The sequence below is a fragment of the Mustela nigripes genome, chromosome 13 (genome assembly GCF_022355385.1).
Source record: "Mustela nigripes isolate SB6536 chromosome 13, MUSNIG.SB6536, whole genome shotgun sequence".
Lineage (NCBI taxonomy): Eukaryota > Metazoa > Chordata > Mammalia > Carnivora > Mustelidae > Mustela > Mustela nigripes.
The window spans coordinates 3,290,025-3,307,146 of NC_081569.1; the positions used below are offsets into that span (position 1 = coordinate 3,290,025).

Below are 17,122 nucleotides of genomic sequence, written 5' to 3' on the forward strand. Positions count from 1 at the left end.
TATACTATATTATATATTAGTATATATTTATGTTAGCTCTAATTTTTTTAATAGAATTTTCTACATATCCAATCTTTTGTTTTCTGCAAAAAAAAAAGTTTTATTTCTTGCTTTTCAATCTTTAGGCCATTTTTTTTCTTTCCTTACTGTACTGCATGGTTATAAATTCATTCTAAAAACCATGATCAGGGCTATTTCTTATAAATACTCCATTCCCCTTCTCCATAGGCCTGTCTGGGCTTCTGATAACCCGGGTCTTCTTTGAACCCTGCTCATCTTCATTCCCCAGATAGAAATACCTTTTCTCCCCAGTCTCCCAAGTTTCTGTGAGGAGGGGTTTTCTCCAAATAGCCCTAGCTAGTTGAGTTCCCTGGCTTGAGTTTGGGTTAGGAACGGGGTGCCAGTATCCCAGCCCCTCCTTGGAAGGCGGCCTGCACGCAGGGAACGGGCGTTCTTGACCCTTGGCAGCTGTGCGGGAAGCTCGGTGTTGAAGGTTCGTCCCTGTAAGAGCGGGTGACCCTTCCCAGACTGGACCAGGTGAGTGGGTCTGAGCCCTCTGGGGTTCCGTTAGCAGACACTTTCGCTCCACTGTCTGACACAGCCTCACGATGCAGGTTGCACACTGGCTCTTACCTGTTTTAACCCCCGACTAATGACCCGGTTTATTTAGAACTCATAAGGGAAAGAGGGGAGCCGTGTATTGAAACCTCCCCCGCCCCGTCCCCCCCCCCCGCCCCAGTCTGTAAGTGCAGCTTCTGCAGCGACTGCGTGTTAACTCAGTTAACTGCAATTAGTTTCTTTCCCAGACAAGACTCAGAAGCGTATTACAGGCAGCGAGAATGGCTCCGAACGTCTTCTCGTTGATAAATTTCAAACATGGCCACTAGAGACGGAGAGCTGGTGGGGTATAAAAAGCTAATGTGCGAGTATGTGGGGGCAAACACATAGGATGAGGGGCAGCGTGGGAGAGGCGGAGAACACAGGCGTGGCAGGGAGACCACCCAGGGCAGGAGCCCGCCTCTGGCATCCCATGACCGTGTGACTGCGGGCAGGTTGTCCCCAGCCTGGCTGCGTCTCAGTTCTCTTATCTGCAAAATGGGTTGATAGGAGCATTGGGTTTATTCATTTAAACACGCACAGCAGCACCTGCCGCACAGGAGGCCCTCCGTCAGTGTTAGTCATTATTATTATTTATTATGGACGCAATGTATACAGCTGCGTTAGAGAAGGTGTCAGGGAAGGGAGCGTGTGGGAAGAGAAAGGAGGAAGAATGTCCAGGATGCTCTTGGGACCTTGCTGGCATACCAAGGACCCAGAAGACTGAGCAGTCTGGTTCTGGTCTCCTGGAACCAACCTGGCTGCTGAGCATTTGGAACTAACGTCCGTGAAAAGCAAGGTCCAGCCCGGTGACCGCCGTGGGCACCTCAGTGGGCAGTGGGGGGCAGTTCAAACTCCCCTCACACCACGGGTTGTTGGATCGTGGGCAAGCCATCTGATGAGTCTTCTTCTCTGTGGGAGGAGAAAGGGTACTCGCCCCTGCCTGATGGGCGCTTGTGGCACCCCCTGGATCAAAGTACACGCTGAGTCTGTACTCTGAGCGAGGCCAGGGGCTGGTTCTCTGACCCCGAGCGGTCTTGTTACTGTGCCCGCAATCCAACTCCTGCTCCCTCCTGAGCACCCCAACAGGACCGGCGTAAAACACTTACTGGGTATCAGGCAGTAGCCAAAGCTTGTGCTACGGGCTCTTTAAATGGACTTGACACTGCATTGAAGAGTTTTCTAACCCTGAGGTGGAAGGAGGGTGTGCTGTGTCTGAACTGGGGGACAGTGAAGCCCCACTCTCACACCTGCTGACTCAGTAAGAAGCACCCAGGCACCCACACTGGGACCCAATGGCCAGCCCCGGGGCAAGGGGGCAGTTTACAGCTGGACCCCACGGCGCCTGGAAATCAGTCCAACATGAAGAACAGCTGAGGCCTTTTGCCAACATGATGTTCAAGTTTATTGGGCGAGTCACAGTCAGCTAGAACATAAGGAAAGACCAGATGACACCAGTAATGTCAGGAAACAAAATATTTAGCATTTCTTAAGTTTCAAATTTTGCATTCCGTTGCAGCTGAGGGATATAAACGGGCAATTCGTGGACATAACCACGATTTATTTTTAGCAACAAGAAGCACAAACATTTATTGAACCGATAACTTTTAGGACAATAAGCAAAAAAAAAAAGAAAAAAAAAACCAAAACCCAAAAGCAAAACCAAAACAAAAAACTATAGTTTCATGTAGCTAAGACAGGAAAATCATTTATACAAACGGAACGGATACAAAATACATTATAAAGAGAACACACCTACAAAAGTCATTAGGTTGGTCAAAGAACAAGGGTGTCACAGACCACCACACTGGGAGAACACTGGTGTGAATTCATTTCAGTTATGAAAGTGTGTCCAAAGTGTGAGTTACACATTTACTGAGGTAAAGGCACGATCACTTCAACATAGTTAATGGGGAAGAATCCAGATTCTCCGTGTAGCAAGCCCTCATACCAGTTCTCATCTATTTGATTGGTTAATGTAATGACGTCCCCTTCTTTAAATCCTAGTTCTCCTTGGTTTTCTGGTTCAAAATCATAGAGACCACGACAGCAGGGCTGGTCCATGGGAACGTTAGAACCTGTCCACATTATATGGAGACAAAAAGTACAGGTTAATGTGATACATTGTCCTTGGAGGAGGGGGAGCCGGAGAGCTGGAGACGTCATGAGCAGGTCGGCCCCGGCTTCCTGCCCACAGGGCCGGCTCGGCCACTCACTGGTGCTGAGCTCGCGGCGTCTGCACCAGCTGCTGCCAACCCCAGGACGCCCTTGCTGACCTTCCAGGCCCAAGGCTTTTGGCTTCTCCCTTGGGTACTCCCATCTGGAGGAGTCAAGCCCAGCCCCCGCCCCCAAAAGCAGCTCCTCTCCTCGGCCTGGAGCCCGAGGGACACAACAGAATTCCAAGGCCAGACCCCTGTCCTCAGGGAGCTTATGGTTTCTTTGTGGACACCGGACAGTATGTGGGGGACATTTAAAGGACCCAGATGAGGTGGAGAATCACTGATAGCTCCGAAGCTCAGGGAAGGAGGCAGGAAAGGCCTGGGTGGTCGGGACATCTTCCCGGAGCTGGTGACCAGGAGCTGGAAGGAGGCAGGGCGTGACTCGGGAGAGGACGGACAAACCCTTCACAGACCAGCCTGACTGACGTGCTGGGCTCCCTGGGTGAAGCCAGAAGGGCTCGGAATAAGGTTTATTCCAATAGTTATGTTCTAATTTCAAAACGAAAACATGGCAATTGTAAGAAAGGGTTGGAGGAGAGACGGAAGGGGAGGGGGAAGGGAGAGGGAGGGGAGAGGAGAGGAGGGGGGAGGGAGGGGGAACTAGGGAAGGGCGGAGGACGGCATGTAAAATGGAGAGAAGTCCCCTGTAACCCACCAACCCAGGGCGAACCGATGTTAAATGAACATTTTGGTGGAGAAGCTTCCAGACGTCGTGATGAACGTATCTGTGTATGTATTTACATAAATATATTCGTTTCATCAAAGACCATCCCTATCCGTATCATTGTGAATCTCTTTCCAGAATCCTTTCGACGGCCGACCAGCTGTCAACTCTATCAGGATGACACAGACACACTGTGTCATGCTACGACATACTCTATGACTTGATTTCTGTGACCCTCCTCCTATATTGCTGGATACATAAGGTCCTTCCTTCCTTTCTTCTTTTTCTTTTATTCTCTCGTGGCGTTCCTACAGAACTCTTTGAAAAACATCCTAATACATGTTTATTTACAAACATGCACTATCAACACCGGAAGGTAAACTTCAGAGGGGGAATTTACTATTCATAAAACCATCAATTGTTCCAAGACTTTAAACATTTACTTCCAGTTTATTTGTCCATTGTTTTTGTCTTAAAAGTTTCAGGAGCCCCTTAGAAAATGTCATAAATATTTTCTATATGTATCATGTTTTCTTCCATTTGTTTCTGGAGCGTGTCTTGGGGCTGGGGCAGGGAAAAGCATCTCTGGCACACAGAGAGAACACACAGAGATTTTAATCAGCACGGTCAAGCTCATCGAGATTTCCATCCCTAGTTTCTCCTCCACATTCATTCAACTAAATGCATCCCAGGAATGATTTAATTTCTTTATGTGAAAATTTTTACTCTTAATTCCACCGAATTTTGGCCAACACAGGCATTATTTATTTATTTATTTTTAAAGATTTTATTTATTTATTTAACAGGCAGAGATCACAAGTAGGCAGAGAGACAGGCAGAGAGAGGGGGAAGCAGGCTCCCCGCTGAGCAGAGAGCCCGATGCGGGGCTCGATCCCAGGACCCCGAGATCATGACCCGAGCCGAAGGCAGAGGCTTCAACCCACTGAGCCACCCAGGTGCCCCAAGGCATTATTTATTTTTGATGACACGGAGCAGTTATCTCAAGACAACTCATTAAAGGACCCGTTATTCCTCCACTGACTTCAAATACTACTTTTATCTGTCATATATTTAATGATCACGTGCACTTGGACATATTTCAGGATTTTCTATTTTTTCCACTGATCCACTCAGGAAACTAACAATGTATCATTTTAAATATTGTAGCTTTAAAGGGTTATGCGTTAATAATTAACAAGGTAAGCTCCTCATTTCCTAACCTCATGAAATCATTCCACCCGGTAAACTTTATTGAGTTCCCCCCCCTCGAAATTTCTTTTTGGGGGGTACCTGGCTGGTTCGGTCAGTAGAGCATACAGGTGCTTGATTTTAGGATAGTGAGTTCGAGCCCCATATTGGGCATAGCCATTACTTTTAACAAATCTCATTTTGATTTTAAATGGATATTTTTTTACTACTCTTTTTTCAAAGATGTATTTATTTGAGAGAGGGGGAGACATAAGCAGGGCGAGGCAGAGGGAGAGAGGGAATCTTCAAGCAGACTCCCCACCTAGCATGGAGCCCAATATGGGGCTCGATCCCAGGACCCTGAGATCAGCACCTGAACCAAAATCCAGTCAGCTGCTTAACTGCCTCAGCCACCCAGGCAGCCCCGGAATATTTTAAATGACTGTTGGCCACTGCAGGCCCAGAAGGAACAACTTTCTCATGGGTGATACTTTTATCTAGAGCTAGACTGAATTTGTTACTATTTAAAATTTTTCCATCTGTATTTAAAAGTGAAATTCCTCCCATTTTATACTCTGGTCAGGCCTTGATATCAGAGAATGTCAGCTTTAAAAAATAAACTTTTTTTCTATTTTCTAAAATATTCGAACTTGAAGATTTGAAACGATTTGCCCCCAATTATCTTGGCTTACGGATTTCTGAATGTAGAATGCTTTCTCGGACAGTTTATGATGGTGACATAGAGTGTCTGAGAAGGAGAGGGGGTCATCGTGGTCCAGCTCACCATAGCCTCTCACGGGGACATGTGGCCTCAGTGGTTCTCATGATTCCACATGGAGTAGCTGAGGCTGCCCTGGGCAGGGGAGGTGACGCCTGACCCAATCAGGTCAAGGGCATGGACACTGGTGAGTCTAGCGCAGACACGACTGTCCCAGGGAAGATGGAGCTGGGAGGAAGCCAGCCCCGCCCCAGGAAAACCACACCCCTGTCTACCTGGCAACCACCCCAGGGGCAAAAGCCCCCAGCAGAAGGCCCAACAGGCCGTCCAGAAGGAGACCAGGGAGGTCTCCACACCATCCACAGCCAACTCCTCATGGCCCTGTTTCTTTGGTCAGACCAGCACAGCGAGGTCTGCAAAGGCGAGAGGCAGTGTCCCAGGTCGAGACCCTACCAGGTTCATGGTCCAAGTCCTCTAAGAAGAGCTTAATCCCCGCACAGGACTGAACTATCCACACATGCCATCCTGAACTATCACCTCTGCCATCCTGTTTGACGCTTTCTGTGCTTGCTTCCTTTTTCTGTTCTTACGAAACATCCTTCTTTCTCTCTCTCTGGACTTTGAGAGTGGAAACAAGCTCTGCTCAAGATTATGCCCCTTCCTCACCAAACCTTTCATGTCCCCGGAAAGAGAGGAGAAATTTGGGTATTTCTCTGGTTGGTCAAACAAGGAGCCCCTCAGTCCTGGGCAGCAGATCCCTGCGTGGGGCCCGTTCATTTCTCTGGTCCTCCGTCAGGGCCAGCCCCACTCCTGACCTTCCCAGCACGCTGTCCACACCCGGGAGGGAGCAGGAGCCAAGCCCTCCTTCCCTTGCAGGCCGTTCCTCAGTGCAGTTCTCCACGGAGCGGAGATGACCCCTTGTCTTCCTGTCATGGTGGCTCTCAACATGGCGGCTGGCGAACAAGCTCTTCGTCAGCAGAACCCTGGGCCAATGAAATCATGAAGCTCTGACGCTGGCGCCGGGGCCTGAGGATTTTTAAGATTTCTCAGGAGTCTCCAGGGTCCAAGGGAGGTTGCAAATCACCCACCTAACGGCCTTCCCTTCGGTGCACTTTCTTCAACCAGAGCTGGGGAGTGTAGAGGAGTTTCATCGGGTAGGGAAAGGGGAGGGGACCCACTTCTCCCTCTCCGGGGAAGACGCTCCTTCCTGCGTGGGGACTTACAGGAAGAGGAGCCTTTCAGAACCTGAATCCGCGTGCACTGTTGTCTCTAGAAGACAGGCGATGTTTCTAGCCCTTGGATGGCTCCTTCCAGGACACGCCTCCGTCCTATCCCAACCTCCTGTATTCCTTTTGTCCTAATGGTGGCCGTGGAAGGACTTCAACACGAGGTCCTGTTCGTTACCTTGCGTTGGAACAGAACGACGTTCCATCGTTTCAGAGCACTGGAAACTGAGTTTAGCCTGCAGAATTTTCATTTTCCTTTGGAAAGGCGATGCCTCGCCGGGTGAGCCGGGGCACTGAAAATCCACGCCAACTGGGACTGTGGAGTCGAAGTCAACTCTATTAATGAATACCAGTTGTAACGTGGTCTATCGAAGTGATTGCTAGCCTATAGCATGTCTTGCCCTCCCGGTGCACTGAAGAGGGAGATGGAGTTCGGTGCCAAACCACACGGTTATCTTGGACAGATTTCCTTGAACGTGAAATGTCAGTGCTAGAAGGGTATCTGGTGGCCGTCCACGGACCTCTCTCTTTTTGAAGAAGACACAGTGACACCTCCAAGAGGTCACAACAGCCTGGCCCCTGGGCTAATGGTAAAGCCAGAACCAGACACCAGGGCTCCCAGCCTGGGCTCTATCCTGCTGATGTCACCTCCTACATGATCTGTGACACCGCGAAGGGTCGCCAAGACATTTTACGGGCTATCACACTGACCAAGGGTATCACAACATAACAGTTTTTCCTCCCATTGACTCTGCAAGCTACCTGCAGTGACTGAAATCAATGCTGAACGTGAGGCACACACACACCCTGCCCACCAGCCCGCGGCATGCGCCCACGTGTGCACGGCTGGCACACACACTGAACAAATCAGGGAAAAGACACATTACTCACTTCTCACTTCATTTATTCTAGGCAAGGGACCACTGCCATGCTGCCCATTTTGATTTTCTAAGAGCTGGAAAACAACCAGCGCTCATATCACACTCCATCAGCAAGTGAGCCCCAAACATGGCGTCTCTCCTGAGAGGCGGTGGGCTGGCGTCATGAGGCGGGCCACAGTTCCCTGACCCAGGCAAGGCGTGAGCACCTGGCTCTCCGGTCATGTCTGCACCGCCCCCGGCACCGCACACAGTGCCCCCAGAGCTGGGGTTGGCTGTCCTGGTCTACAGCAGCAGGATGATATTCTGGAATATCACCCAGTGCCTTTGTCGATCTGGGTCATTTCCACTCTTGGGGGCCTTCAGCCCAAGGACTGCAGCCTCCCTTACTTTAGGGAGAGAGGAGAGCCTGCACATGAACAACGCAGTCAATGTTGTAACTTCTAGGTTCCCAAATCATGCCATTTCAGCCACAAACTGGTGTGAAAGCCAAGGTTTACAGGCTTTCATGCCCAGACCAGAGCCAGGTGGGCTTTTAGGAAATTTAAAAGACAGAGAGACAGACAGACAGACAACCTGACTTCTGGAGTCTAAGGAACCAGGATGTGAAGAACCCAGAGCGTGGAGATTTGATTACAAGCCGTGGAGAGGGAAGGGCTATTTCCCGCCACTAGAGAAGACCTATGAGCTTTTTCTAGAGGTGGAGAAGGGGCTGGAGAGAGAAGAGGGTGGGCAAGAAGGTTGAAATGCTCCCCTGAGTCTACCCAGGGTGGGGGTGGGGGGGGGTCTTAGGCTCCACTTCCCACTGGAACTCTGGGAGGAGGCACATCCTCCAAGTGCTCCCAGCCAGCATGGTGGGGAGGTGTAATTACACAGGGAGGGGCCTAGGGAGCCACCCCTGGCTCCCCATGACCTTGGAACACATCTCGAGTGCCCTCCGGAAGTGAGCAGGTGCTGTGGGGAAGGGGGACAGCTGGACCAAAGATGGCCTGGGGCGGGCAGGACGCTGAGCCCCCACAAGCCAGAGCGGGGGGCCTGGCCCACAGAGCTGGGCCTGGAGTAACAAATGATCCCAGCGGTGCCAGCAGTTCAGCCCCAGACCAGCCCCGCCGCCTGCCACCGTGACGTCCATCCCACGTCCCCTGGCCTCCGGGCAACATCCGGGGGGAGCGGTGTGCGGAGGAGGGGGTCTGCGAGAACCATGAGCTGCCCTGACAGGGGGTCTCCACGGAACAGACCGGGTGTGGGTCCTGAACTGACCAAGTGATAAACGGCTAGTGTACTTTCTAGTGCAAGAGACCGGGTTACCTTAAAATGGCAAGATTATGGTTTTTTCCACCATTAGAAGAGATGGAAAAAAGATTAATTTTTTTTTTCTTTTTTTTGGCCAACAGTAGAAATGGAAAAAAGATTAACTTGTTTCCCCCACTGCTCTAAATGGAGACACATAAGCAAGTTCAGTTCACTTAAGAGAAGTCAAGCTTCTGCCCACCGAAGTGATAATGTAGGAAGTTCCCCTCTCCACTAAAGAGGGGTCGGAGTCAGCATGGGATGGAGCCCATGGGACCAGGCAGAAAGGGGGGGGGGTCTTCCTCACCGGACCAGACACAAACACCTGCATGGGACCCCCAGCTTCCCCCCCATCAGAAGCCAGCACCTCTGCAGAAACCTTCCCATAAGGAAAGACGGATTCTATCCAGTGTACTGTCTCTGGGGACACCTCGATCCTTCTGTCCCCTGGGGCCTCCCAGCCACTGCTCCTTGAGCTTGGGCACACCTTGCTGGCTGAGGGGTGGCCCATGCTGTCTGGCAGGTGGCTGACACCCCCAGCCCTAGCCCAGGCCTCCGCCTGCCTGCCCTGGCCAAGGGGCCCGTGTTTATTTTCTCTTACTCCCGAGCCCTGGCTTAACGTAACACGAGAGCAGAGGTGGGAAAAAGTCTTCCTTGTGAAAGCACCACAACAAAGATTATTTTAACAGAGAAAAAGGAGGGTCCCTGTTAAATATTTATTATTCAAGTCCTGATCCACACCATTAGGAGAAAAAAGAAACAAAGGAATCCATAACACAGGAGTTTCAAGGGGGCCGGGTGTGCGGTGAGTGTGTACTGCGTCGGGAATGCACAAGAGGCCGGGAGCTCGTGTTTCCCTAAAGTATGTTCCCTGCCCTCTTGGCAATACTATGGCCTGGGTCCCCTCTTCTCATTTTACAATACTGGGTCCCCTCTTCTCATTTTACAATACTGGGTCCCCTCTTATCATTTGAACAACACTACAGTTCTGGGGAGGGCCCTTCCCCATCCTCCCTCTGTGTCCCCAAGTCCCAGGTGCAGAGGCCCCTCACTCTCACGGAGATGCCCAGCGCTCTCCTTCTGCTCGCCGTCCCGCCAGCAGCGGGGATGACTTCATAACCCTCAGTGCCAGGACAATATTCTAGGTGGCTTTACTCTGGTACCATGACTCCCCCCAGTTTGGTGGATGGAGGAATGAGCATCCACAAGTTCAAAGCAACTCAGCAGTGGTGCTGAGACGTGGCCTCCATCTGGGTCCAGAGTCTGCTCTTGGCCTGAAAAAAAATCACTGGCCTGTGAGATTATCCCCACTCAGCTTCTGAGCCAACCCCAGGCCAGGGATGGGCATGAGGGCAGGGGGCGGGGTCTATCAGTTGGGCTTCGGAGCCTGGCCTGCTCCGGGGAGCTCCCAGGCCCTGGAATGTTCTTTAGGAGCATTCTCTCCTACAGCCCTCGCTGGTCCTCAAAGGTCTACCAGGTCCCACATGCTCCAGAGATGTCCTTTGGCTACTTATTCCCGGTCCTGCTTTCCTCTGCCTGAGTGCCTGCTTCTGAGTAGGCAGCTCAGGCTTCAGTGAGAAAACAAAAAAACAAAGCAAGCACCGGAGTTGACTCTGGGTGGCACAGCAGCCACCAGAGTAAATGTGGCATCTGATGGCCCTGGGTTTCTGCAGCCTGGTCTGCTCCTGTGCTCCCCTCACACTTTGCCACGTGCCAGGATCTGGGGGCCGGTACTCCAGGGCTGGACTTCTGCTCCTGGCACTGACTGTGCTGGAGGGGGAGAGGCAGGGAGAGGTCCGCGCAGCAGGGGGCATGCTTCTCTCCGTAGCACAAAAATCCTGCCACTCTTCTTTGCTGGACTTAAACTTGGGTCCCTTCCAGACCCTCACAGGAACCCCCCCAACTTGCTCTTGTCTGCGGGTGCTGCCTCTGAGGACTTCATTCCCTGGAGGCACCTGGGGCAAGCCGTCCCCACTGAAAAGGTAAGCTGTGATGCCCCCTCGATCCCCCAGTCCTATTTTTAGAAGGGAAAGGGGACAGAGAGAGACGAGAGTTACAGGACGGTTGTCGACGTGTGTGCCCATCAGGGAACAAGGTCTGGCGACTACCAGAAGCTACTGACCTGAGGATGGCTCTTTGTCTTTTAGTAAATGCCCCAGACTGCTGTGCCTTTTGACTTTTTGTTCCTGCTTTGTTTTTGTTTGTTTGTTTGTTTTTTAAGTCTTTCTCTTGCCTCCCTTGTCGCAGGGCTGTGACCTGTCACTTTCCTGCCGTCAGTGGACCTTCCCGAAGCCGTCCCTCGGCCTTTCTAATCTGCTGCTTCCAGTCTGCTGTAGGCTAAGAAATCAGATAACCAGTTAGGTCACACGAACTCTTGCTCCATGGCAAGCGCCCTGCCCAGCACCTCCTCCGATCCACATGATCGTAGGACAACCCCGGGCAGTCACGGTGGTACTATCTGCTCTCTCGAGCATGAGCTTGAGACCCAACAGGAGTAACCAAGAGCCAGGATCTGGACCTCCCTGTGACCTCACAGCCCATCTAATACTGAGGCCCGCAGGTGGCACCTGTCTGGGCCAGGTAGGCTCCCGTTTTGCCTATTTCCTGGGCGGACGTCTGGAAGTTCAGGGGGTGTTTCCTTACCACCAATGCTACGCGTGGGGCTGCAGAGAGCAAGTTTCCTGTTCACGGGTGGAGTTACCCCAGCCGGGAACGGACCCGAGCCTCCCTCTGGAGGCTTTGGCTGTGCACCAGGGTGACCCTGAGAGCTGGCTTTGCCTGCACCATTAGACAATGGGGTAGTTTGCCTTTTAACCCGCGGGGGCACAGACCGGATTCAAACTCTTCAGTGTATGTCCGGTTCCGACTCCTCTCCAACACCCAGCGAGCGCTTACTCCCTCCCGGCCAGGCACCTCCCTCAACCTATGAGGTTTGGTTCAAATTGTAATTTCTCTTTTCCCAATCTAAAATCTCAAGCGCTTGCAGAAGAATTATTTGGAAGTTAAGCACTTTCCCTGTAGCTGACCCAAACACAGCGCTGGTGCAGAATTGTAATAAATACCCCCCAAACCATTTTGTCCGCCGCCTCTGACATGCTATTTTTGTCCACTGCTAATAAACTACAGGGGAACGGCAGATCCCTGGTTTCTAGCTCTGGATGAGGTCACCCCTGGTCCCAGATTTTCTTAGCTGCAAATTTTATGCCTTAATCTGTGGTTAATGTTATAGATCAAATGTCTGCATCCCCTCCGAATTCCTACGTCAAAGCCCTAATCCCCAGGGCAGTGGTATGGGGGGGCTTTGGGGAGGCGATTAGGCCATGAGGGTGTGCCCTCGTGAATGGAACAATGCTGCTGTGTCGGGACACATCGAGAAGACAGCCACCCGTAAACCAGGAAGCGGACCCTCACCGGAAGTGGAATCTGGTAGCGCTTCGATCTTGGAGCTCTCAGCCCCAGCACTGGGAGAAATGATTGTTCGAGCCCCCTGGTCAGTGGTATTCCGTTAGAGCCGCCCAAGCTCCCTAAGACAGGTAGTAAGTTACTAAGAAAAGTCCAGTGAAAATCTACGAACTCTCTTTCTAGAAATAAGAACACTCCATGCACCCAAAGGAGACATGACTTGTGGAAATCTCTTGTCGGGGGACTCAACCTCACTCATCACACTGTAATCTATTAAATAAGCAGGTGTGACTTGTTTTCACTGTAATTCCAACCCTCCACTGCTTACACCGGCTGCACGAGGTGGGTGTGCGCAGGGAGTTTTGTGCCCTCCCCCTCGCACAGCCTTGCGAGTCCGGAGACATTATCTCAAAAGCTTCCTGGGACCACCAGGTCCCGTGTTTGTGGGCTGCCTTCGCGGCTCCGAGTGAAGGGAGAGAAGATGACACACGATGGCCTTAATCAGAGGCGACTTCCTGGCCCCCAGAGTGGAGTTCAAGCTCACGGATGGGCTTTGTTTGGGCTGCCCCCTGCTCCGCACAGTGTGGCTAAGTTATCAATACTTAAAAATCAGGAGATTGCATGTAAGCAAATGTATGATTTCTGGCTTCTCTTGAGAAATCAGAAAGGCGGGCTCTTCTGGGCCCATATTCCGAGGCAACAAACAGCTGCTCCTGGCAGCCAGCGCCCCCCTTTGGACAGGACTAGTATTCCATACCTGGCCACAGACTCACCTCTCCCCCCTTCTGTGCACCTGCCACGGAGGTCCATGTCAGCCGCCTGGTGCCAGGTTTCTTACACTTGCCCTGGATCTCTCATCCCCATACTCTGGCACTGGGGTTTGCAGCTGGGGCCACACCCACAGGACAACTCCAGGGGGGTCATTATCATGGACTCAAACATAAAGTGCTATGGGACCATGCCTTATAGCTGCCCTCTGTGTTATCCCAGGAAACATCGACTCCTACACTCTTTTTTAAAAAATATGAGTATCTATGTTAATCTTTAGATGAGGGCATTTCAAGTGTTAGCTTAGAGACCTAATGCTTCATCACCACAGAATATCAAAATGTTTAAATAGGCAGCATCGGAGATAATAAAATGCCATCATTTGAGCCAAGTAGCAGTGAAACTCCCACCACTACATCAGAAGTCACACCTTACAGCTTTCCAAAAACTCTTTTTACAGACTCTTTAGAAGAATTTCAGGAAACCATTCCTTGCCGTGAGAAAGCCTTCCTCTCTAAAGCTTCCTCGGGATGAAAAGTAAGAGGACTCTTCCCCCTTCCTGAGTCAGTGGCTGCTGATCAACAGTAAGAATCACGGTTCACGTTCCATCAATTTAAAGAAATATTTTTTTAAACAGAGAACACAGAAAATGGTCAATCTGTGCACTTCTCACGTTTTTATGAAAGCTAGATACTCATGAACTAGAACTACAGCAGCCACAGCACTGACAGGGGAGGAAACCTGGAGTGTGTTCAATCCAATCACTTCATTCAGGGGCAAGTTCAAATCTGCCCAGAAAGCTTAAGAAACTCCCCCAAAGTCACACAGCAAATGAGCGCCAGATTCTGAACTGCACTACAGGGCCTGTTCACTTCTCTCCTGTCAATAGCTCTGACCCACCCACCGCTGATCATGTACAGAAATGCTTATGAGGGGGACCGAGAAGGGGATGGTTGGTGACCGAAAAACAAGTGAGAAAACTGTGGGAAGGAAAGAAGGAAAAGCAAGAAACAACCTGCCCACTGGGCGATCGCCACGGTTGCTGCCGAGTGAAAATTTTCATTTCCTCTTCGGAAATTTAGGTTAAAAAAAAAAAAAAAAGCATATATTTCTCTTTGGAAAGTGCTTGTCTTCTTCAAGTTGCGAACTTCACACTTGACTTTGGAATAAATGTTTATTTTCTAATGTAATCCCAGAGATTTTTGCTCCGACGAGGGGAACGACTCAGACTCCAGATGTTACTTCCAAGTCCCCTTAGCCGTGTCAAGAACTTTATATAAAAGTCTCTTTTATACCTGGAGGGAGTGAGAATGTCTTCACAGAAGCCATTTGAGAGATTTATTTCGCCTCACTCTGCAACGCCCGGAGCGTGCACTTGGAACCCACACGTGTTCCCTACCCTCGGCCTTCCTTGTTTTCAAAGTCGACCTCAAGCTGGAGCGTATGAACCCCAAGTTGGGAGTATATAAAAAGTGACACCCTCTTTAAGAACTTAAATGGGGAAAGGGAAAAAACACTAATAAATAAAGGAGTTGATAAGAAATGCAAAATATGGGGCGCCTGGGTGGCTCAGTGGGTTAAGCCGCTGCCTTCGGCTCAGGTCATGATCCCAGGGTCCTGGGATCGAGTCCCGCATCAGGCTCTCTGCTCAGCCGGGAGCCTGCTTCCTCCTCTCTCTCTGCCTACCTCTCTGCCTGCTTGTGATCTCTCTCTGTCAAATAAATAAATAAAACCTTAAAAAAAAAAAAAAGAAATGCAAAATATTCTTTTTCTAATTCCGTAAGTGACCACGAGGGGCCCCGATAACACGCGAGCCTAGACTGCATACTCCCAGCCTGTTTTCTTCAAAACCGAGGGTTTTATGGGAACAAGGCAGGCGCACGTTTCAGTCCGGGGGCTTTTCTTGGCCCTCCGGTCTCTTTGGGGACACAGGGGCAGCACACGCTGATGACGCGTCGTGACCCCACACACAGGGGCTTGGACGGGCTGGGCCTCCTCTGAGCCAGGCTGAACTCGGTTCTGCCTGCAATCCATCATCTCAAGAGGTGACCCGCACCCCCCCGCCCCCTCCCCTGCTCCTGGCTCACTTTACTCATTCTCTCAGGCAGCGAGAAATGTGCTATCGAAGCGTCCATCTCGGCCGCACGATGGAGTCTGCCTAGCTGACCTGCACCCTTTCATCTCCCTCTTCTCTGTCCCTTGAGAAAGAAATGATGAAGAAAATGTTCTTGGAATGCGTTCCTGGCGCAGTTCTGAGAGCTTTGCTTTAAATTGTTAGTGAAATGCTTGACATTTTTCCTTCGCTTTATAAACACTATGTGCAAATCATTCAGGACCCTAATGGAAAGTAATTTCCCATTAATACGGGCTATAAAATGCCATTTTCTTTTGAAACCCTGCCCCAGAAACAAACAGTACAGGACCCCTTTACAATCGCAAATTCCACCCACAAATCACCGAAGCCCGATACTGGAGTCGGGGGCCAAAGCCACTGCCAAGGGCAATTTCAGAGAGGCAGCCTGGGAAGGGCAGCAGTGGAGAGCCTGCCCTTGGGACGCTGAGCCTTCCGAAAAGACATCTTTTGCACATCTGTGATCTCTGGCTGACCATCGCTCTTCTAACAACTTAATCTGCCCGGGGCCCTAGCTACTGGCCAAGGAGGAGGGTACAAAAGCACTGACATGCACAGTCTGGAAAAGAAAAGCCAAAGAACTCACTGTCCTATCAGCATTTCCTTTGTCCAAGTCAGATGCATACAACAGGCTCCCTTTGCAACCGCTCGCTGGCCACGGATTCCCCGTGATCGAGGAGCTTGGAACTAAATCATTCCCAATGCTCTTGTACATTTTAAATGTTCCCCAGTATTCCTTCTTAAGGATATAAAGTGAAAGATCTAGAAAGTGAAGGATCTGACGCTGCTACTTATTGTCTCTGTGGCCTTGAGAAAATCTCACTTAACCTCCCTGGGCCTCCGTGTACTGGTCTGTAAAATGGGCACAATAACCACATGAGAAATGTGAAGGACGTCTTCTGTACATTAGCTGACCCACATTAAGTACTCGGTAAGTGGAACGGCTATATTGTTACATTGTTATTTGTTTCTGTTTTATTTTCTACCGTTACCACTTCCTTGCAATATTTTTATGGCCATGAAATGGTGTGTGTGTGTGTGTGTGTGTGTGTGTGTGTGTGTTTGTGTGTGTTATGGCCATGAAATGGGGTATAATATATACCTTCCATATTTCTGGTACTGAAAAAGACGGCATGCTATGTCCCTATGCCCTTAAGTGATACTTCAGTTAAACTGCGAGTCTGAAAGGTCAAAGTTAGTATCGCTACAGGTAGATGAGGACACCCTCTTATCACAGGACAGCTGAGTTTTCCTGGATAGCAGAAGACAGCAAGGGGGCTGGGAGCTGGACCCTCGGTGCTGGGGTCTGCTAGCTGGGCTCCACTCAGAGTGCGGGGAGGGCGGCTGATGGGCAGCCTGGAGTTGGACGCATTTTCAAAGTTTTTACTTAGTTTGTTTTTCTATCCAGCTTCTTTCCAAACAGAAATTCTGAAGTGGCCTACAATAATACACATATTCAGAATAGAGTGTTTCTGTACCAGAAGTCAAAAAGCAAAGCTACAAACACTAGGGAAACAACAGATTTTCATCCAAACAAGAGAACTTTCGAGAGTAAAAGTCGGGGTGGGGGGCAATACTAAAAACTGAACTAAAGTGAGACACAGGACTGTCTTGGGACAGTTGACTTGGGCCTGTCCCAAGCTAATGAGGACACACGGCCGCCCTGGTGGAAGGGGAGGAGGGGCCCGTGAGGCAGCTGCAGTACCGCCAACGGTCCCTGGGCTGGGCCTTTGCATCTGGCGCGGAGCTTCCCAGCGGCCAGGAAAAACAGGCAATAAAACGTAATGCACAATTTCATTGAAGAAAGAAGTATACCTTTTCTCAAGGGCCATCAACAGTCCCATTATTAAATATACTTTTTATTCAAATATTAAAGATGAACTTGAAAACAGGAAAATATTGCCCATAAATTACTACCCTTTAACCTGGTCTGTGCAGACACACTGATCTGCAAAACTGTCATCACACTAGACTAACTATCCACCCAACCATCACACTGCACTAACTACCCACCCAACCATCACACTGCACTAACTACCCA

The 17,122-nt window shown here is 50.3% G+C and overlaps 1 protein-coding gene across 3 annotated transcripts in view; it reads right to left on the bottom strand.

Moving 5' to 3' along the window:
* Positions 1 to 1,983: 1,983 nt before the first annotated feature.
* SH3GL3 (SH3 domain containing GRB2 like 3, endophilin A3) overlaps positions 1,984 to 17,122 on the bottom strand; it is a 126,637-nt gene continuing 111,498 nt past the window's right edge. For all 3 annotated transcript variants that reach the window (XM_059371460.1, XM_059371459.1, XM_059371461.1), the window contains one exon: positions 1,984 to 2,675. In XM_059371460.1, the coding sequence (XP_059227443.1) occupies positions 2,470 to 2,675 (206 nt within the window). In that variant the 3' untranslated portion in view covers positions 1,984 to 2,469. The remainder of the gene's footprint in view (positions 2,676 to 17,122) is intronic.